The sequence below is a fragment of the Oncorhynchus gorbuscha genome, linkage group LG03 (genome assembly GCF_021184085.1).
Source record: "Oncorhynchus gorbuscha isolate QuinsamMale2020 ecotype Even-year linkage group LG03, OgorEven_v1.0, whole genome shotgun sequence".
NCBI classification, from domain to species: domain Eukaryota; kingdom Metazoa; phylum Chordata; class Actinopteri; order Salmoniformes; family Salmonidae; genus Oncorhynchus; species Oncorhynchus gorbuscha.
The window spans coordinates 44,361,978-44,383,441 of NC_060175.1; the positions used below are offsets into that span (position 1 = coordinate 44,361,978).

At 46.2% G+C, this 21,464-nt stretch overlaps 1 protein-coding gene across 1 annotated transcript in view; it reads left to right on the top strand.

Annotated features, from left to right (window-relative positions):
* The window catches only part of LOC124031417 (receptor-type tyrosine-protein phosphatase gamma-like), a 306,478-nt gene that overhangs the window by 260,937 nt on the left and 24,077 nt on the right, over window positions 1–21,464 (top strand). Inside the window, exons 8-13 of the mRNA XM_046342630.1 lie at window positions 1,068–1,260; window positions 10,015–10,199; window positions 12,922–13,030; window positions 13,385–13,434; window positions 14,012–14,786; window positions 21,115–21,253. Of these exons, the coding sequence (XP_046198586.1) occupies window positions 1,068–1,260; window positions 10,015–10,199; window positions 12,922–13,030; window positions 13,385–13,434; window positions 14,012–14,786; window positions 21,115–21,253 (1,451 nt within the window). The remainder of the gene's footprint in view (window positions 1–1,067; window positions 1,261–10,014; window positions 10,200–12,921; window positions 13,031–13,384; window positions 13,435–14,011; window positions 14,787–21,114; window positions 21,254–21,464) is intronic.

A 21,464-nucleotide genomic window follows, 5' to 3' on the forward strand; every position in this document is an offset into this window, starting at 1 on the left:
CTCTCAGCTAGGAACAAGATTACAGCATTACACATGTATGGGCAAAGGAAAATAGGATCTCACTGGGCATTGGCTGCTTGAAAGATGCCATGAACAAAACAAATCAGCTCATGAATTCAATTTTCCAGTTCACATGATGTCAGAGGTTTCAATATCCTCAACATGTATTATGGTCATTTCTCTCCTCCTTAAGGTGTGTTTTCCGTCTTCCTCTCTCTATCTCTCTCTTTCTCTATCTCTTCCTCTCTCTATCTCTCTCTTTCTATATCTCTCTCTTTCTATATCTCTCTCTTTCTCTGTCTCTCTCTTTCTCTACCTCTCTCTTTCTCTTTCTCTACCTCTCGCTTTCTCTACCTCTCTCTTTCTCTACCTCTCTCTTTCTCCACCTCTCTCTTTCTCCACCTCTCTCTTTCTCCACCTCTCTCTTTCTCTACCTCTCTCTTTCTCTTTCTCTACCTCTCTCTTTCTCTACCTCTCTCTTTCTCTACCTCTCTCTTTCTCTACCTCTCTCTTTCTCTACCTCTCTCTTTCTCTACCTCTCTCTTTCTCTATCTCTCTCTTTCTCCACCTCTCTCTTTCTCTACCTCTCTCTTTCTCTACCTCTCTCTTTCTCTTTCTCTACCTCTCTCTTTCTCTACCTCTCTCTTTCTCTACCTCTCTCTTTCTCTACCTCTCTCTTTATCTTTCTCTACCTCTCTCTTTCTCTACCTCTCTCTTTCTCTACCTCTCTTTTACCTTTCTCTACCTCTCTCTTTCTCTACCTCTCTCTTTCTCTACCTCTCTCTTTCTCTACCTCTCTCTTTCTCTACCTCTCTCTTTCTCCTCTCTCTTTACCTCTCTCTTTCTCTACCTCTCTCTTTCTCTACCTCTCTCTTTACCTCTCTCTTTCTCTACCTCTCTCTTTCTCTACCTCTTCTCTACCTCTCTCTTTACCTCTCTCTTTACCTCTCTCTTTCTCTACCTCTCTCTTTTCTCTACCTCTCTCTTTACCTCTCTCTTTCTCTACCCCTCTCTTTCTCTACCTCTCTCTTTACCTCTCTACCTCTCTCTTTCTTTCTTTATTTTAGCTGGAGGCGTTCTACTCCATCTTCACCACAGAGCAGCAGGACCATGTGAAGTCTGTGGAATACCTGAGGAGCAACTTCCGGCCAATCCAGAGCCTCGACAACCGTGACGTCTTCAAGTCCGCAGTCAGAGACGCCTGGCTACCTGACCTGACGGACAGCCTGGGCAACCCGTACGGAACGGAGGCATCCAAAGGTAAGGCAAGACCACACACATGATTTGATACTGACCTTCGTGGTTCCAGTTTTTTTTCCATTTTTAATTTGACCTTTATTGAACCAGGCAAGTCAGTTAAGAACACATTCTTATTTTCAATGACGGCCTGGGAACAGTGGGTTAACTGCCTGTTCAGGGGCAGAACGACAGATTTGTACCTTGTCAGCTCGGGGTTTGAACTCGCAACCTTCCGGTTACTAGTCCAACGCTCTAACCACTAGGCTACCCTGCCACCCAGTCCAATCCACATGCTGCTTATTCAAAGTAACACCAAGGTGAATAGCATAAAATGTGTTCAGTTTTAGACATTTAAGGAGACTTTTGAGTAAAATTGTATTCAAAGATAGGAGCACATTGTTGCTCTCCGGTGAACGCTTGCTCATACCAAAATGTGAATGCCTCAGAATCCCTGAGGTACCATCCAACATAACCTGACTCTGCCATTCTGGAATGTTCTCTGCTGGTTTGGGACAAACGAGGAGTGTTTCTCCCCTACCATACGGTACTGGGAGGTCCACGAGTGGCCAGTCTTTTACTGGCTCATTACTGGTTCCAGTACAACATGTCTCCCTACACAGCACGGAGTGTGGTTACCACACTTTCACGTCTCCTGAGACCCTCTCACACAGTCAGCTAGCATCTGTCCGAACTGCATGACCACACCATTCTGGCTGCTTGCCGTCCCCATCGTTTAGTTTTAATGTCAATATAGAAAATGAAGACACACACATACATTCCCCCAACACACACACAAACACTGTACATGCACCTACGCACATTACTGTAATGTACACAGACAATAAGAAGTGTGTCCTTGAAAGCTGCTGTTGTGCACATTTTCTGGGGGCGCATCCGTCAGGCTGAGGGGAGAAATTAACAGAACAGGAGAGGAGAAGAGAGGAGGGGAGCAGAGTGAAGACAGGCAGACTAACGGTGGGCCTGTAGAGGGACCTGCCATATGCCACCTATTCACTCTACTCCACAGCCCCTCCCCTGCTGCATTACAGACAATGTGTGTGTGTGTGTGTGTGTGTGTGTGTGTGTGTGTGTGTGTGTGTGTGTGTGTGTGTGTGTGTGTGTGTGTGTGTGTGTGTGTGTGTGTGTGTGTGTGTGTGTGTGTGTGTGTGTGTGTGTGTGTGTGTGTGTGTGTGTGTGTGTGTGTGTGTGTGTGTGTGTGTGTGTGTGCGTGTGTGCGTGCGTATATGCGTGCACTTCAGTGCTTCCAAAACTTTACGACACCAAGAAAGCACAATCACAATGTGCTAGCATCATGCTTCCTCAAGGAGCCCAGTAGAAAGGGAACGTTCCAATCCAGCACTCTTCCTCATAGCTCATTGTGTGTCACAACTGACAAATGACACAATTCCATCAAATGAAAAACAGACTGCAGCCTTTCTATACCTCCAGCTCGATGTGTTGCCGGACCCGTGTGCCTGTCACCTCTGTGAAAGCGATCAGGCTGAAAATGAATTTTGCTCTGGGTTTTTAAGTGCAGGTGTGTGTGTGTGTGTGTGTGTGTGTGTGTGTGTGTGTGTGTGTGTGTGTGTGTGTGTGTGTGTGTGTGTGTGTGTGTGTGTGTGTGTGTGTGTGTGTGTGTGTGTGTGTGTGTGTGTGTGTGTGTGTGTGTGTGTGTGTACGTGTGTGTGTACGTGTGTGTGTGTGTACGTGTGTGTGTACGTGTGTGTGTACATGTGTGTGTACATGTGTGTGTGCATCCTTTGCTCCATCCCCTCTGCCCTTGAGACACAAAGGGGAATGGTATGCAACAGTGCCTTGCAAATCAAATCAAATTGATTTAGAAAGCCCTTCTTACATCAGCTGATATCTCAAAGTGCTGTACAGAAACCCAGCCTAAAACTCTAGGAAAAACTCCCTAGAAAAGCCAGAACCTAGGAAGAAACATAGAGAGGACTCAGGCTATGAGGGGTGGGCATCTTCTGGCTATGCCAGGTGGCGATTATAACAGAACATGGCCAAGATATTCAAATGTTCATAGATGACCAGCAGGGTCAAATAATAATCATCACAGTGGTTGTCGAGCACCTCAGGTGCAACATGCTTTTCAAAACTATTCCTTGCAAAAGTATTCATCCCCCTTGGCATTTTTCCTACTTTGTTGCATTACAACCGGTAATTTAAATTTATTTTTATTTGGATTTCATGTAATGGACATACACAAAATAGTCCAAATTGGTGAAGTGAAATGAAAAAAATTACTTTCAAATAAAAAATACATTTAGAAAAAGGAAAAGTCTATATTTAAATTGACCTAACTTGCCAATTATAGTTTGTTAACAAGAAATTTTTTGGAGTTGTTGAAAAACGAGTTTTAATGACTCCAACCTAAGTGTTTGTAAACTTCTGACTTCAACTGTACACCTGTTCTGAAAGCCCCCAGAGTCTGCAACACCACTAAGCAAGGGGAACCACCAAGCATGTGGCACCATGAAGACCAAGGAGCTATCCAAACAGGTCAGAGACAAGGTTGTGGAGAAGAACAGATCAGGGTTGGATTATAAAAATAGCAGAAACTTTGAACATCCCACAGAGCACCATTAAATCCATTATTCAAAAATGGAAAGAATACGGCACCACAACAAACTTGCCAAGAGAGGGCCGCCCACCAAAACTCACGGACCAGGCAAGGAGGGCATTAATCAGAGAGGCAACAAAGAGACCAAAGATAACCATCAAGGAAATGCAAAGCTTCACAGTGGAGATTGGAGTATCTGTCCAAAGGGTCACTTTAAGCTGTACATTCCACATAGCTGGGCTTTATGGAAGAGTGGACAGAAAAAACCCATTGCTTAAAGAAAACATTTGCAAAAAACCTTTGGTGTTCGCCAAAAGTCATGTGGGAGACTCCCCAAACATATGGAAGAAGGTACTCCGGTCAGATGAGACTACAATTGAGCTTTTTTGGCCATCAATGAAAACTCTATTTCTGGCGCAAACACTACACCTCTCATCACCCAGAGAACAGCATCCCCACAGTGAAGCACGGTGGTGGCAGCATTATGCTGTGGGGGTGTCATTCATCTGCATTGACTGGGACACTGATCAGAATTGAAGGAATGATGGATGGCGCAAATTCTTGAGGGAAACCTGTTTCAGTCTTCCAGAGATTTGAGACTGGCACGGAGGTTCACCTTCCAGCAGGACAATGACCCTAAGCATATAGCTAAAGCAACCCTTGAGTGGTTTAAGGGGAACCATTTAAATGTCTTGGAATGGCCTAGTCAAAGCCCAGACCTCAATCCATTTGAGAATCTGTGGTATGACTTAAAGTTTGCTGTACACCAGCGGAACCCATCCAATTTGAAGGAGCTGGAGCAGTTTTGCCTTAAAGAATGGGCTAGATGTGCCAAGCTTATAGAGACATACCCCAAGAGACTTGCAGCTGTAATTGCTGCAATATGTGGCTCTACAAAGTATTGACTTTGAAGTTTTTTTGTCTTATTTCTTGTTTGTTTCACAATATAACATATTTTGCATCTTGAAAGTGGTAAGCATGTTGTGTAAATCAAATGATACAACCCCCCCCCCCAATTTTTTTTTTTAATTCCAAGTTGTAAGGCAACAAAATAAGAAAAATTCCAAGGGTTGTTAATACTTTTGCAAGCCTCTGTGTGAACTGCTCCAGTGAAGAACTGAGTGACTACTTAGAAGTCTCTGTCTGGTCAAGGAGCTGTTCTATTCTCTCACCTGGATCCAGCCTGCTAGCCTGTAGAAATGCTGCTAATGTTAAAGGGAAATCAGGAAACATTACCAGGTCCTGGAGAGCCCAATATCTCAGTAATTATCGCAATTAGAATTCATTTAGAATTAATTGATGTGCTCTTCAATAACTCACTAATCCACAGAAAAAAAGCTTAGAAGATTTTCTTTATCATCCATCAAACAATAATTTCTTTCCATTTATGGGCGTGGGAAATTGATTGGCGGCACAGCGAGCTGTGACCCGGAGAGTGATGGGATGGAGGGGTGGATGATAATTGGGATGGAGAGTGTGTGATGGCTGTCGTTCCTTCCAAGAATAGAGGCGTGGAATTGAAGCCTAAGGGGTGAAATGAGCTCCAGTGGCTTTAGCCGGGGTGAATTAACCCAGAACTGATCTGTTCCACAAACACAAGGGTTTGGAGTGGGCTTAGAAGGGGATGGAAGGTCTGGTGTTGGATCTATTCCCAACCCCCCTACAGTAGTTAGGATTTTAAGAGACAACAAGCAAAGGGATGGCAAGCCATGGGTTAACGCAGGTCAGCTGACATAACACACTGAGTTCGTTTTTGAACAGCTTCAATGTGCCTTGGCATAGATTCTACAAGTGTCTGGAGGGATGAGACACCATTCTTTCACGAGAAATTCCATCATTTGGTGTTTGTTGATGTTGGTGGAAAACACTGTTTGAGGCGCCTCTCCAGAATCTCCCATAAGTGTTCAATTTGATTGAGATCTGGTGACTGAGACACACACACACACACACACACACACACACACACACACACACACACACACACACACACACACACACACACACACACACACACACACACACACACACACACACACACACACACACACACACACACACACACACACACACACACACACACACACACACACACACACACATTAAAACCCCTATGCTCATTTGAGACCCCTCTTTCAAAGTAACTGAGATCTCTTCTTCTAGCCATGGTAGCTCATATAATGGGCAACTGAGCATTTTTGTTTCATGATGAGATGTTAAGTGCTTAATAAACTCAGGAACCACACCTGTGTGGAAGTATCTGCCTTCAGTACACTTTGTATCCCTCATTTACTGCCGTGTTTCCTTTATTTTGGCAGTTACCTGTAGCTATTACACAGTTCTGACCCCGCAGGAATGTTCTAATTATTTAGTTGTGTGACATACATCCTGAAGTGAGCTCTTTGAAGTTCCAGTAAGGTAGCTGGCTCTCTCACTGTCCTCTTACTCCTTCATATTAGCCATTCATCTACCAGCATGGTCAGGTAAGCGCAGGGCCACAGATCGCCTTTACACTGCCTCTCACATCTCCTCTCCTCTTTGGTAGCCAGTATGAAAGAATGATGTCCCCTTTGCCATCACTACCTTTCCCCTGTGTGTGTGTGTGTGTGTGTGTGTGTGTGTGTGTGTGTGTGTGTGTGTGTGTGTGTGTGTGTGTGTGTGTGTGTGTGTGTGTGTGTGTGTGTGTGTGTGTGTGTGTGTGTGTGTGTGTGTGTGTGTGTGTGTGTGTGTGTGTGTGTGTGTGTGTGTGTGTGTGTGTGTGTCAGAATTCCTTTACTCTTTACTCTGCCCTTGAAACACAAAGGGGAATGGTATTCTATGTCCTGCTCCAGTGAAGAACTGAGTGACTACATAGAAGTCTCTGGTCAAGGAGCTGTTCTATTCTCTCACCTGGACCCAGCCTGCTGGCCTGTAGAATTACTGCTTATGAAAAAGGGAAATCAGGAAACATTACCAGGTCCTGGAGAGCCCAATATCTCAGTAATGGTCACAATTACAAGTCATTTAGTATTCATTTAGGTGCTCTGAAATAACTTAGTGTGCACTCTGCTGTACTATTGCTGCCATCTCCCATATATCAGCAGCCAGGTCACACCAGACCACTGCAGTATTATACGTTTGTCCAGGTCCCCAGGATGTCAAGAGATGCCTTCAGTACCATCCACTAGGGTCAACGTGAGCGCCTATTACCACCTAGTAGGCTTGCGGCTTGCTAGGGTGTTGAGCATGGGGATAGAGAAAGTGCTTGAACCGTGAGCTACAGCTCTGAGGATCGCAGGTTCAATCCCAGTGCTCGGTACTCGTAAAAAATATATATACAGTACTGTGCAAATGTTTTAGGCAGGTGTGAAAAAATGTTGTAAAGTAAGAATGCTTTCAAAAATATATGCTAATAGAATATATTTATCGATGTACTAAATGCAAAGTGGGTGAACAGAAGAAAAATCTCATTCAAATCAATGTATGGTGTGACCACCCTTTGCCTTCAAAACAGCATCATTTCTTGTAGGTACACTTGCACAAAGTCAGGGATTTTATCGGAACATAGGCAGGTGTATGATTAAACAATTATAACAAACAGATGCTAATGATCATCAATTCAATATGTAGTTTGAAACACAATCATTAACTGAAACAGAAATAGCTGTGTGGGAGGAATAAACTGGGTGAGGAACAGCCAAACTCAGCTAACAAGGTGAGGTTGCTGAAGACAGTTTACTGTCAAGTCATACACCCTGACAAGACTGAGCCCAGCAACAAGACACAAGGTAGTTATACTGCATTAGCAGCAAGGTCTCTCCCAGGCAGAAATGTCAAGGAAGACAGGGGTTTCCAGATGTCCAGATGTCCAAGCTCTTTTGAAGAAGTACAAAGACACGGGCAACGTTGAGGACCGTAGACTCAGTGGTCGGCCAAGGAAACTTACTGCAGCAGATTAAAGACACATGCTTACTCCCCTTCGCAATCAGAAGATGTCCAGCAATGCCATCAGCTCAGAATTGTCAGAAAACAGTGGGACCCTGGTACACCCATCTACTGTCCGGAGAAGTCAAATCAAATAAAATCAAAATCAAATTTTATTTGTCACATACACATGGTTAGCAGATGTTAATGCGAGTGTAGCGAAATGCTTGTGCTTCTAGTTCCGACAATGCAGTGATAACCAACAAGTAATCTAACTAACAATTCCAAAACTACTGTCTTATACACAGTGTATAGGGTTAGCAGGAGTAACAGGGTTAAGAACTTCAGCGTAAAGAAGAACAAGGAGTCCTGGAAGTGTTTGTATGGCCCCCACAGAGCCCTGATCTCAACATCATTGAGTCTGTCGGGGATTACATGAAGAGAGAGAAGAAACTGAGGCTGCCTAAATCCACAGAAGAACTGTGGTAAGTTCTCCAAGATGTTTGGGCCAACCTACCTGCCGATTTCCTTCAAAACTGTGTGCAAGTGAACCTCAAAGAATTGGTGCTGTTTTGAAGGCAAAGGGGGGTCACACCCAATATTGATTTGATGTAGATATTTCTTCTGTTCACTCACTTTGCCTTTTTTAAATTAATAAATATAAACTATTAACATGTCTATTTTTGAAAGCATTCTTACTTTACAGCATTATTTCACTTAACTTTTGCACAGTATTGCATATATTTGAACCCTATCCCAAACCTTAACCCTTACGTTAACCAGTCGGAATGAATCGCTAAATTTAATCGTACAGTTTTGACATTTACCCCCCCCCCCCTCTGGACAAACGTTGAATACTGGAGTGAAATCGTGAGATCTTGTTGCTATCAGAGTGGAGTCATGAGGGGCTATGGGGCCTGGGAAGGATGAAGGAGAGATCCTCTTATGCCATTCATCACAGCGATGCCCTCTTACCTACTGTGCCCTATTCACCTTTCTCTCTTGTCTTTCTATTTCTCTCACTCTCACTCTCTCTCACACACACACACACACACGTGCTGAGTGACAGTGCAGGCTGACCCACCACAGCTGGGTGTTATCTAGAGGACACCAAGTGTGTTTGGAGGTCAAACAGGTTCCATTGGCTCAGCCAGCCAGCCAGGCGACAGTACAGGGGGAGAGACTAATCACTTTAATGATGCCAAACCACAGCCGCTATTCATCAAGATATTATTGGATGACCGCATTGCTGCTATTTATGACTAATGAATTTAGTCACACACAACTCATAACAGGCTATTCTCATGAGCCTGCTTTATCATTCCACAATAAAAGTGAATGTACTCGTACATATCAAGGCTGTTTGTTTAGACAGTGTGTTGAATTCATCTTCGGACTCTTATTAATAATAAAGCTGATGATAGAAATGTAGGCAGCATTTGGTTCTTTTGTCTAGTCTGTCTGTCTTCAATGGGTGGAATGACGTCTGTTCAGGTGAGGGACTTCTGGGAGAAATAAAGCAGATCTCCGGAAGATTTTCCTGTGAATAAAACAGGGTTTGATTATTGAAGTGATGTTTTCAGCTTTCTGACATGACCAGTAATGAACCCCTCTGTTGTGGAGACTACAGAGCCATGGAGCTGTCTTTGACGCCATGCAACACCTTGCGGAGCTGAGGACTCGGCACTCTGTTTGCTGGTCAAACAGAGACATCTAGAGGCCACATGAGGGAACAACACTGCTTATGAACTATGTGATTTATGGAGGCATACATATATATAGGGAATAGGGAGATATAAAACCTAGATGGAAGGCCTGGAGGCACGTATATATGAGCCTGTATTGTTTTAGCCCTAAGACGGATGCTGCTGTCTGGTGGAACAGCTCCATAAGTCACAGAGCTACCTCAAACTCCCCACTCTCACTCTCCTCGGTATCTCTCTCGCTCTCTGTTCATTGCATCTCTCGCTCTTTCATCGATCTCAAGTGCCTACACGCACTGTATGTGTGTGTGAGGGGCGAATATGCATACATATGTGTGTCCATGCGAGTGTGGTGGGTTCTCCTGTCCTCCGGCAGTCCTTTGTCTGACACTCCAGATCGTTGTCGGACCACAGTGTAAGACCCTCTTTCTTTTTCCCTTCTCTTTTGTCTCCCACATCCCCGCTACTCCCTCCCTGTACCTGTCTTTCTCCCCTCTCTCTCTCTCTTCCTCAATCTCTCTCTCTTCCTCACTCTCTCTTTCTCTCTTTCGCATTCTCTCTCCCTCCTCCCTCTCTCTCTCTCTCTCTCTCTCTCAGTGTGCAGCAGTGCTCCCATCAACATGAAGGTGCAGCATCTGAACCGCACGGCCCTGGTGGTGCGATGGACCCGGCCAGAGTTCACCTACCACCCGCCAATCATCTCCTTCCTCATCTCCTACAGCTGGACCAAACACGATGAGTCCTACGAGGAGACACACGTCACCGACAGCCAAAACAAACTGGTCCGTTTTCATCACACTCACACTCGCGCACACATGCACATGCACACAAATGTTACTGACCGTTAACACGAACTGGTCAGTTGCTCTATAACACACACACACACTTTCAAGGCAGTGAGTGAATGAGTGAGACTACATTAACACACCCCAATTACTCTACCACACACAGTGACAATACAGAAACTGGTGAGGTAGACTGAAAAATGATGATACATTGGCTGCATATTAGACTGCGTGTGGAGACCTACTATAGTGACACTTTTGGTAGCTTGACCTTGGAACTTGCATTATGAAACACCAATGTAAGGATCAGAGCCACTCCCAGCCATTTAGCAGCAGCAGCACTGGCATTTTAAACACCCACAGCTCTGTTTCTATCCTGCCATTGTGTTCCGTTTGGGGGCTGGGATTTAATGAGGAGGGATTCCTGCCTGCTGATAGAGGGAGGGATGTGGTGGTTCTTTTCTTTGAGGGCTGCCCATCATCAACAGAATCTAATCTCCCCATGTACCACAGCATCTCTTGTCTCAGCCATTCCCGCTCCTCTCACCACTCCTTCCTGTTCTCTCACTCTTTTTTATTATTTCTCTCAATCTCCATATATTTCCCTTTTCTCTCTCTCTCTCTCTCTCTCTCTCTCTCTCTCTCTCTCTCTCTCTCTCTCTCTCTCTCTCTCTCTCTCTCTCTCTCTCTCTCTCTCTCTTTTTTTCTCTCTCTCTCCATCACTTACCTCCCACTCAATCTCTCTCTCTTTCTCCCTCCATCTCTCCTCCTTTTCTTTTCAGATAGTCATTTCCATGTGTATGCTCTGTCTGTTCCCTGGCCGCCACCACGAGGGGGCTCCCGGTACAGCCAGGCTTTATGAAACCTGTCGCTAGAATCCATGGAGAAGCCTACTAAACCACTCCAACCCTGCTCCAGCCCCGCCTTCCTGCCTGCTGCCTGCCGTCGGTCTTTACAGCCCTCTCCACTTGTAATAACCGCCTGGGAACAGGGCAGACACATCCTTAACTGAATTAAACTGTGCGGAACATGCATAAATCAGGGAGGAGGAGGTGGTGGTGAGGGGAGAACAAACGCCATTACTTAATGTAAGATTTAGTTGTGCGGCGAGCCCTCCCTGGCGATCGGACACCAGAGAATGTGAGTTATGATAATAGCCATTCCTCATGCATTTAGTGGTGGATTGGACCTCCATCTCCCCGCCGTGGGGATAGTTCAGGCGTGTGATTTGGAACGCGTACACCATAAAGAGGAAATAGGAAAGGATACATTACGATGTGACGCGTTATTCAGCCCTGTCTCGACCGTCCATATTCAGCCAGGGTGATTTACATTGAGTCCTAATTAGAAAGGGTTTCGGTTGTTTTATGTATTTTTGCTAGTGTTGCCACAATCTTACCACTCAATACTCTGTGGTAAATCCAGTGTTTGTTGTCCACAGAAAGAAGGAAAGAAGAGATAGAGACCACGAGAGAGAAGAAGAGAGAAAGAGAGAGAGAGAGAAAAAGAGAGAGAGAGAAAGAGAGAGAAGAAGAGAGAGAGAGAGAGAATGAGTGTGAGAGAGAGAGAGAGAATGAGTGGGAGAGAGAAAGAGAAAGAGAGAGAGAGAATGAGAGAGACCGAGAGAGAAGAGAGAGAGAGATAAGAAGAGAGAGAATGAGAGAGAGAGAGAGAGAGAGAGAGAGAGAGAGAGAGAGAGAGAGAGAGAGAGAGAGAGAGAGAGAGAGAGAGAGAGAGAGAGAGAGAGAGAGAGAGAGAGAGAGAGAGAGAGAGAGAGAGAGAGAGAGAGAGAGAGAGAGAGAGAGAGAGAGAGAGAGAGAGAGAGAGAGAGAGAGAGAGAGAGAGAGAGAGAGAGAGAGAGAGAGAGAGAGAGAGAGAGTATATTTTCCCACCACTCTCTAACCTTCATTTTGTGACCTATGCCTTCTGTGCTGTGTTGGGGTCTTGGGGGCAGGCTGTGTTATGTCATCCTTTTAGCCACGACAGAATTCTAGGCTAAGCTGTGTGACCTCTCTGGGAAGGTAGCCAGAACTCATCAAAGTGTGTGTGTGTGCAAAGTTTACTATACTTGTGAGTACCAGAAGTCCACACAAGAAAACTAAACCAACTAAAATTTAGAGTAGTGAAGACATTTTGCTGGTCCTCACTTGTAAAAAGGCTATTTTAGGCTTAGGGGTTAGAATTAGGGTTAAGGTTACAGGTTAGTGGTTAGGGTTAGGTTTAGGGTAAGGGAAAATAGGATTTTGAACGGGAATCAATTGTTTGTCCCCAAAAGTCCTCACAAGTATAGTAAGACATAGCTGTGTGTGTGTGTGTGTGTGTGTGTGTGTGTGTGTGTGTGTGTGTGTGTGTGTGTGTGTGTGTGTGTGTGTGTGTGTGTGTGTGTGTGTGTGTGTGTGTGTGTGTGTGTGTGTGTGTGTGTGTGTGTGTGTGTGTGTGTGTGTGTGTGTGTGTGTGTGTGTGTGTGTGTGCTCACAGATGAGCACAGATGATTACTATGTGTGTGTGAGCACAGATGATTACTATGTGTGTGTGAGCATGGACGCTCGCTGTGTCAAACACATCCTCCTTTTGTTTCTCTGGATCAAACAGTCTGTGATCCCCGACAAAAACACAGGGACACAATTGATCTTTTAATGCGAAAGTGTCATTGTGCGCATCTAGATGTGTGTGGTGCTCCTGTGTATTGCTGACGGGCCCCTGGTTTTGTGTGTAACAGGAAGCTGTCATCACTCCGGTGTCTCCTGACGTGCTGTACCTGTTCCGGGTGCAGGCTGTGTGTATGAGCGACATGCGCAGTGACTTCAGCCAGAGCATGCTCTTCAGAGGTGATTCTTCCTCATCTTCCTCATTGTCATCATCCTCCTCATCACCCTCTTTCCTTCATTTTTTCTTTTCACTTTTGTAAAAACAAACTGTATGTATTTCCGTCACTTTGCATCGCTCAGTTTCTATTGATCTCACATCTCTTTGCCTCTTGTTTTGTTCCTTTGTTGTCATGTTTGGTGATCCAGAGTTGTTTCTGCTCTTCCCCCTCCTCATCACATATCTCTTGTCTGTCTAAATGCCTGTGTTGATTTGTTGCACAGCTAGAATCAATACAGTATTACACTGTCTATTCAGTAGAATATATGTTGTTTCATCATCGGTTAACACGTTTTAATGTTATGGTCTCCTTTCAGCTAACACCACCAGGATATTTGAAGGAACAAGGATAGTGAAAACAGGGATGGTGAGTGTTGAGTGAACACTCTGTAGTACTCCCTCTCTCCAGCAGGGAGCAGCACTGTCTCATTATCAAACCTCTGTGCTGGAGAGCATGCATCCACTGTGACTCAGATACTCTCAATTAGCCTACTTGTCAGTCCACAGATGTCAATGAAATCGCAATATTGAGCAGAAGATAGCTTATAATGTTCTTGACTTATTTATCCTTTCAAATGATGAAACAGTTCTACATTTACATGATTACTGATGGATTAATAAGGCAGGTAAATATTATTCCACCATGGTTCCCCTGCCTGCCTGGTGTGTGTGGATGGTGGGGAGAGAGAGAGAGGCTGTGGTCGCGGCTGGCTGTGCTGCAGTGCAGGGGGCTGTTGTCTCTGCTTCCCAGGGCTACCTCAATTGTGCCACTACCACTCCTGCCCGGGCTCCCGCTGCAGAGTGAAGCCATGGGGGCCGGGAAGAGGAAGTAGGAAGGGATACATTATGATGTGAGGTGTTGTGTAACTCAGCCATGTCTCTCTCTCTTTTCCCTCCTTCTCTTACCCTCTCATCCCTTTTTTGCCTATTGTTTCTTTCTCCAGCCCACCGTCTCTCCGGCCTCTTCAGCTGACATGGCTCCCATCAGCTCCGGCTCCTCCACCTGGACCTCCTCCGGCCTCCCTTTCTCCTTCGTCTCCATGGCGACGGGCATTGGCCCGTCCTCCAGTGGTAGCCAGGCGACGGTGGCGTCCGTGGTGACCAGTACCCTCCTGGCTGGGCTGGGGTTCAGTGGTGGGGTCATCTCCTCCTTCCCTAGCTCTGTGTGGCCGACCAAAGCCCCCGCCTCCAGACAGAATCCCACCACGGCCCCCCCTCGTCAGCCCACCACCGAACCTGCAGCCGGCCAGAGTGCTGACGCAGCCAAAGATAACGGAGAGGGAGCTGAGGACAGGGAGAAAGGTGCAAAAAGTGAGGGAGAGGAGGGAGAGAAGGAAGGAGAGGACGATAAGGAGGAAGACGAGGAGGAGAAAGAGAAGGAGACGAAAGAGAAGAAAGTGACAGTGGCGGACAAGGTAGAGAAGCAGACGAACAGCACGGTGGTGAAGGAGCCGCCCACGGCCGCCCCAGCCTCGACTGCTAAAGAGAAAGGAAGAGAAGCAGGGGAGAATAACACCTGCAGCACTATGCCCTCTAGTGCTGTGGAGGACCTGTCGGTGACACACACACAGAGCGCGGTGGAGACAGACACAGTGGTGCCCCCTACCATGGAGCCAGGGAATGACCCGGCAGAGTTCCCCGCCCCAGACAACCCCTCCCCAACTCTCAGACCTAGCACAGGAGGGAACAAGAGCCACTGGCCTTTCTCCATACACACAGGTGAGAACACTCGTTATAGTAGGTACTTTTCAATTTATCTTGAATCTGAGTAAAAGAATGAAAGGGCATCAGGGTTGGATCCGAGACCTTTCATCAGTATGGGATTCTTAATAATATGACTATAAAGTGGAAATTAATATGACAGCCTTGTATTGGACACACCATGGTTCAGTTGGGAGGCTTTTTCATACCCATTTACACCCACATCAACACCTACACACGTAGGTTATACTGAATGATATACAGGAGGTGTGGAGTTCAGTAAAATGAACAATCTGCCCAGGAGAGCTCTCTACATGCTGAGAGACTGTTGTAAGGGCAGTTAAAGCACTCTCCCCTCTCTCTCTCTCCTTCCTTCTTTCCCATTCCCTTTAATTCCTCATCTATCCCACTCTCTACTTCCCCATCAATCCCACTCTCTACTTCCTCATCTATCCCACTCTCTACTTCCTCATCTATCCCACTCTCTACTTCCTCATCTATCCCACTCTCTACTTCCCCATCTCTCCCACTCTCTACTTCCTCATCTCTCCCACTCTCTACTTCCTCATCTATCCCACTCTCTACTTCCTCATCTATCCCACTCTCTACTTCCTCATCTCTCCCACTCTCTACTTCCTCATCTATCCCACTCTCTACTTCCTCATCTATCCCACTCTCTACTTCCTCATCTATCCCACTCTCTACTTCCTCATCTATCCCACTCTCTACTTCCTCATCTATCCCACTCTCTACTTCCTCATCTCTCCCACTCTCTACTTCCTCATCTCTCCCACTCTCTACTTCCTCATCTCTCCCACTCTCTACTTCCTCATCTATCCCACTCTCTACTTCCTCATCTATCCCACTCTCTACTTCCCCATCAATCCCACTCTCTACTTCCTCATCTATCCCACTCTCTACTTCCTCATCTATCCCACTCTCTAATTCCTCATCTATCCCACTCTCTACGTCCTCATCTATCCCACTCTCTACTTCCTCATCAATCCCACTCTCGACTTCCTCATCTATCCCACTCTCTACTTCCTCATCTCTCCCACTCTCTACTTCCTCATCTATCCCACTCTCTACTTCCTCATCTATCCCACTCTCTACTTCCTCATCTCTCCCACTCTCTACTTATAATATAATAATAATAATAATAATAATACTTCCTCATCTATCCCACTCTCCACTTCCTCATCTATCCCACTCTCTACTTCCTCATCTATCCCACTCTCTACTTCCTCATCTCTCCCTCTCTACTCTCATCTACTTCCTCATCTATCCCACTCTCTACTTCCTCATCTATCCCACTCTCTACTTCCTCATCTCTCCCACTCTCTACTTCCTCATCTATCCCACTCTCTACTTCCTCATCTATCCCACTCTCTACTTCCTCATCTCTCCCACTCTCTACTTCCTCATCTATCCCACTCTCTACTTCCTCATCTATCCCACTCTCTACTTCCTCATCTATCCCACTCTCTACTTCCTCATCTCTCCCACTCTCTACTTCCTCATCTATCCCACTCTCTACTTCCTCATCTATCCCACTCTCTACTTCCTCATCTATCCCACTCTCTACTTCCTCATCTATCCCACTCTCTACTTCCTCATCTATCACACTCTCTACTTCCTCATCTCTCCCACTCTCTACTTCCTCATCTATCCCACTCTCTACTTCCTCATCTATCCCACTCTCTACTTCCTCATCTATCCCACTCTCTACTTCCCCATCAATCCCACTCTCTACTTCCTCATCTATCCCACTCTCTACTTCCTCATCTATCCCACTCTCTACTTCCTCATCTATCCCACTCTCTACGTCCTCATCTATCCCACTCTCTACTTCCTCATCAATCCCACTCTCGACTTCCTCATCTATCCCACTCTCTACTTCCTCATCTATCCCACTCTCTACTTCCTCATCTATCCCACTCTCTACTTCCTCATCTCTCCCACTCTCTACTTATAATATAATAATAATAATAATAATAATAATACTTCCTCATCTATCCCACTCTCCACTTCCTCATCTATCCCACTCTCTACTTCCTCATCTATCCCACTCTCTACTTCCTCATCTCTCCCACTCTCTACTTCCTCATCTATCCCACTCTCTACTTCCTCATCTATCCCACTCTCTACTTCCTCATCTCTCCCACTCTCTACTTCCTCATCTATCCCACTCTCTACTACCTCATCTATCCCACTCTCTACTTCCTCATCTATCATCTATCCCACTCTCTACTTCCTCATCTCTCCCACTCTCTACTTCCTCATCTATCCCACTCTCTACTTCCTCATCTCTCCCACTCTCTACTTATAATATAATAATAATAATAATAATAATAATACTTCCTCATCTATCCCACTCTCCACTTCCTCATCTATCCCACTCTCTACTTCCTCATCTATCCCACTCTCTACTTCCTCATCTCTCCCACTCTCTACTTCCTCATCTATCCCACTCTCTACTTCCTCATCTATCCCACTCTCTACTTCCTCATCTCTCCCACTCTCTACTTCCTCATCTATCCCACTCTCTACTACCTCATCTCTCCCACTCTCTACTTCCTCATCTCTCCCACTCTCTACTTCCTCATCTCTCCCACTCTCTACTTCCTCATCTATCCCACTCTACTTCCTCATCTCTCCCACTCTCTACTTCCTCATCTATCCCACTCTCTACTTTCTCATCTATCCCACTCTCTACTTCCTCATCTCTCCCACTCTCTACTTCCTCATCTATCCCACTCTCTACTTCCTCATCTATCCCACTCTCTACTTCCTCATCTATCCCACTCTCTACTTCCTCATCTATCCCACTCTCTACTTCCTCATCTATCCCACTCTCTACTTCCTCATCTATCCCACTCTCTACTTCCCCATCAATCCCACTCTCTACTTCCTCATCTATCCCACTCTCTACTTCCTCATCTATCCCACTCTCTACTTCCTCATCTATCCCACTCTCTACGTCCTCATCTATCCCACTCTCTACTTCCTCATCAATCCCACTCTCGACTTCCTCATCTATCCCACTCTCTACTTCCTCATCTCTCCCACTCTCTACTTCCTCATCTATCCCACTCTCTACTTCCTCATCTATCCCACTCTCTACTTCCTCATCTCTCCCACTCTCTACTTATAATATAATAATAATAATAATAATAATACTTCCTCATCTATCCCACTCTCCACTTCCTCATCTATCCCACTCTCTACTTCCTCATCTATCCCACTCTCTACTTCCTCATCTCTCCCACTCTCTACTTCCTCATCTATCCCACTCTCTACTTCCTCATCTATCCCACTCTCTACTTCCTCATCTCTCCCACTCTCTACTTCCTCATCTATCCCACTCTCTACTACCTCATCTATCCCACTCTCTACTTCCTCATCTATCCCACTCTCTACTTCCTCATCTCTCCCACTCTCTACTTCCTCATCTATCCCACTCTCTACTTCCTCATCTATCCCACTCCCAGCTTTCTCACTCTATGTCTTTACCATCTGTTTCTCTTTCGTTGTCTTTCTCACTCTCCCTCTCTCCATCCTTGTTGTTTCCCATTCCTCCTCTCTCTCCTTCCTTGTTGTTTCCCATTCCTCCTCTCTCTCCATCCTTGTTGTTTTCCATTCCTCCTCTCTCTCCATCCTTGTTGTTTCTCACTCTCCGTCTCTCCATCCTTGTTGTTTCCCATTCCTCCTCTCTCTCCATCCTTGTTGTTTCCCATTCCTCCTCTCTCTCCATCCTTGTTGTTTCTCACTCTCCGTCTCTCCATCCTTGTTGTTTCCCATTCCTCCTCTCTCTCCATCCTTGTTGTTTTCCATTCCTCCTCTCTCTCCATCCTTGTTGTTTCCCATTCCTCCTCTCTCTCCTTCCTTGTTGTTTCCCATTCCTCCTCTCTCTCCTTCCTTGTTGTTTCCCATTCCCCCTCTCTCTCCTTCCTTGTTGTTTCCCATTCCTCCTCTCTCTCCATCCTTGTTGTTTCCCATTCCTCCTCTCTCTCATTCCTTGTTGTTTCCCATTCCTCCTCTCTCTCCTTCCTTGTTGTTTCCCATTCCTCCTCTCTCTCCTTCCTTGTTGTTTCCCATTCCTCCTCTCTCTACTTCCTTGTTGTTTCCCATTCCTCCTCTCTCTCCTTCCTTGTTGTTTCCCATTCCTCCTCTCTCCTTGTTGTTTCCCATTCTCCATCCTTGTTGTTTCCCATTCATCCTCTTTCTCCTTCCTTGTTGTTTCCCATTCCTCCTCTCTCTCCTTCCTTGTTGTTTCCCATTCCTCCTCTCTCTCCTTCCTTGTTGTTTCCCATTCCACCTCTCTCTCCTTCCTTGTTGTTTCACATTCCTCCTCTCTCCTTCCTTGTTGTTTCCCATTCCTCCTCTCTCTCCTTCCTTGTTGTTTCCCATTCATCCTCTCTCCTTCCTTGTTGTTTCCCATTCCTCCTCTCTCTCCATCCTTGTTGTTTCCCATTCCTCCTCTCTCTCCTTCCTTGTTGTTTCCCATTCCCCCTCTCTCTCCATCGTTGTTGTTTCCCATTCCTCCTCTCTCTCCATCCTTGTTGTTTCCCATTCCTCTTCTCTCTCCATCCTTGTTGTTTCCCATTCCTCCTCTCTCTCCTTCCTTGTTGTTTCCCATTCCTCCTCTCTCTCCATCCTTGTTGTTTCCCATTCCTCCTCTCTCTCCTTCCTTGTTGTTTCCCATTCCTCCTCTCTCTCCTTCCTTGTTGTTTCCCATTCCTCCTCTCTCTCCATCCTTGTTGTTTCCCATTCCTCCTCTCTCTCCTTCCTTGTTGTTTCCCATTCCTCCTCTCTCTCCATCCTTGTTGTTTCCCATTCCTCCTCTCTCTCCTTCCTTGTTGTTTCCCATTCCTCCTCTCTCTCCTTCCTTGTTGTTTCCCATTCCTCTTCTCTCTCCATCCTTGTTGTTTCCCATTCCTCCTCTCTCTCCTTCCTTGTTGTTTCCCATTCCTCCTCTCTCTCCTTCCCCTTTTCTCTCCCTCCTCTGTGTTCTCTTTAGGCTGAGTGCTGGCCTACTTTCAGAGCCAGTGACACGAGCTCAGAGCAGAGCCGCAGCTGCAGGGGAAAAAACCCTGTGCTCCATTAACAGCTCCCTGCCTGGCACTAGAGACATGTAGACCATTGGTGTGTGTGTGTTCTTGTGTGTGTTTGTGTGGCATCAATATGCATGTGTGTGTCAGTGTTGTATGTGTGAGTGTGTGGCTAGAGTCACTAGAGTCATGTAGACCATTGGTGTGTGTGCGTGTGTGTGTATCCTTCAGTGCATGTTTGTGACTGGCTGTGTGTGCCCGTGTGCACTTCCGCTGGCGTGTTTTTTCCCGGACGACTCGTGTCAGCGTGAGCGGCAGACAGGAGAGAGCAGAGCGGAGGAGAGCACAGCAGCACATCATGGTTCCCCTGCCTGCCTGGTGTGTGTGGATGGTGGGGAGAGAGAGAGAAGCTGTGGTAGCGGCTGGCTGTGCTGCAGTGCAGGGGGCTGTTGTCTCTGCTTCCCAGGGCCACACCCACTGTGCCACTACCGCTACCGCCCAGGCTCCCGCTGCGGAGTGAAGCCATGGGGGCCGGGAACAGCACCGCAGGAGAACTAGCCCTGGGTAGGTAGGGTAGCAGAGCAGCGTGGAGGGGGGGGGGCGTGCTCAGTGGCTTTAGAGCCTCAGGATTGATGGGATATGGTGGAGCACCTGGGTAGTAAGACACCCTGGCTATGTAGCACCAGGCTTATCTACACAAAAAGATGGTGTTTTGATTGTTGATGTTCTAGACATATCCAATATCAATCTTTGTCATCGTGAACATTTCTTCCTCCTGTGTGGGCCTATAGGATGTGATCCAGGGTTGTTTCTGTCTGTGTAAAGCTCCAGTCTAGATACAGTAGGTTGAGGGGCTGATGATGTTGATCGATTTTGTCAGGTAATGTGGCTAACTTTAGAATACCTGTCTTTGAAAGGACAGGAATATATCGTCACTGGTAGCATTTCGGTTTGAAGAGAGGCTACAGTTTCTTTGGTGGGCACAGCTCAAGGTTCCACAGCACAAGCTTTTTGGGGTATTATGGAATAGTACCACACCAGTCTACATAGAGAGGAGGTTTCTGGGAAAACGTTTGGTCCGATCATGTTGTCAGCACTTTACCAAGGTAAATCGGCCAGCAACGAGTCTTTGATTGATAAGATGGCAAGCTAATTTTAAGACATCAATGTTTGTGGCTTGTTTTGTACCATTGTGAAGCTGAGTTAATTTTGTCTTTGACCTCATGCCTTACCTCTCCACTTCTGGATCAGTATTCCTATATTGTTCTGACTGATTGTGTCTCCCCCTCCTTCAGAGAGGACAAGCGTGTCCAACCTGACCCGGCAGGGTGCCCCTGGGGTGGGCAGGATGGAGTGGATCATCCCCCTGATGGTGGTCTCTGCCCTCACCTTCGTCTGCCTCAGCCTGCTGCTGGCCGTGCTCGTCTACTGGAGGTGGGTACCATAACAAACACTGACACATCACACTCACATAGCTGAATAAAACCTGTCAGGAAGAATGTTTCCCCAGATCGTGTTGATATAGTTTGAAGGAGGGTGAAATGCTACAGACAGCGCTGGTTAACAGACGTTGTGAGATTTGTACACTCCAGTGCTAATTCAAACAGCCCCCAGAGCATTGTCTGTGGTCTCTCAGTGGGTGAGC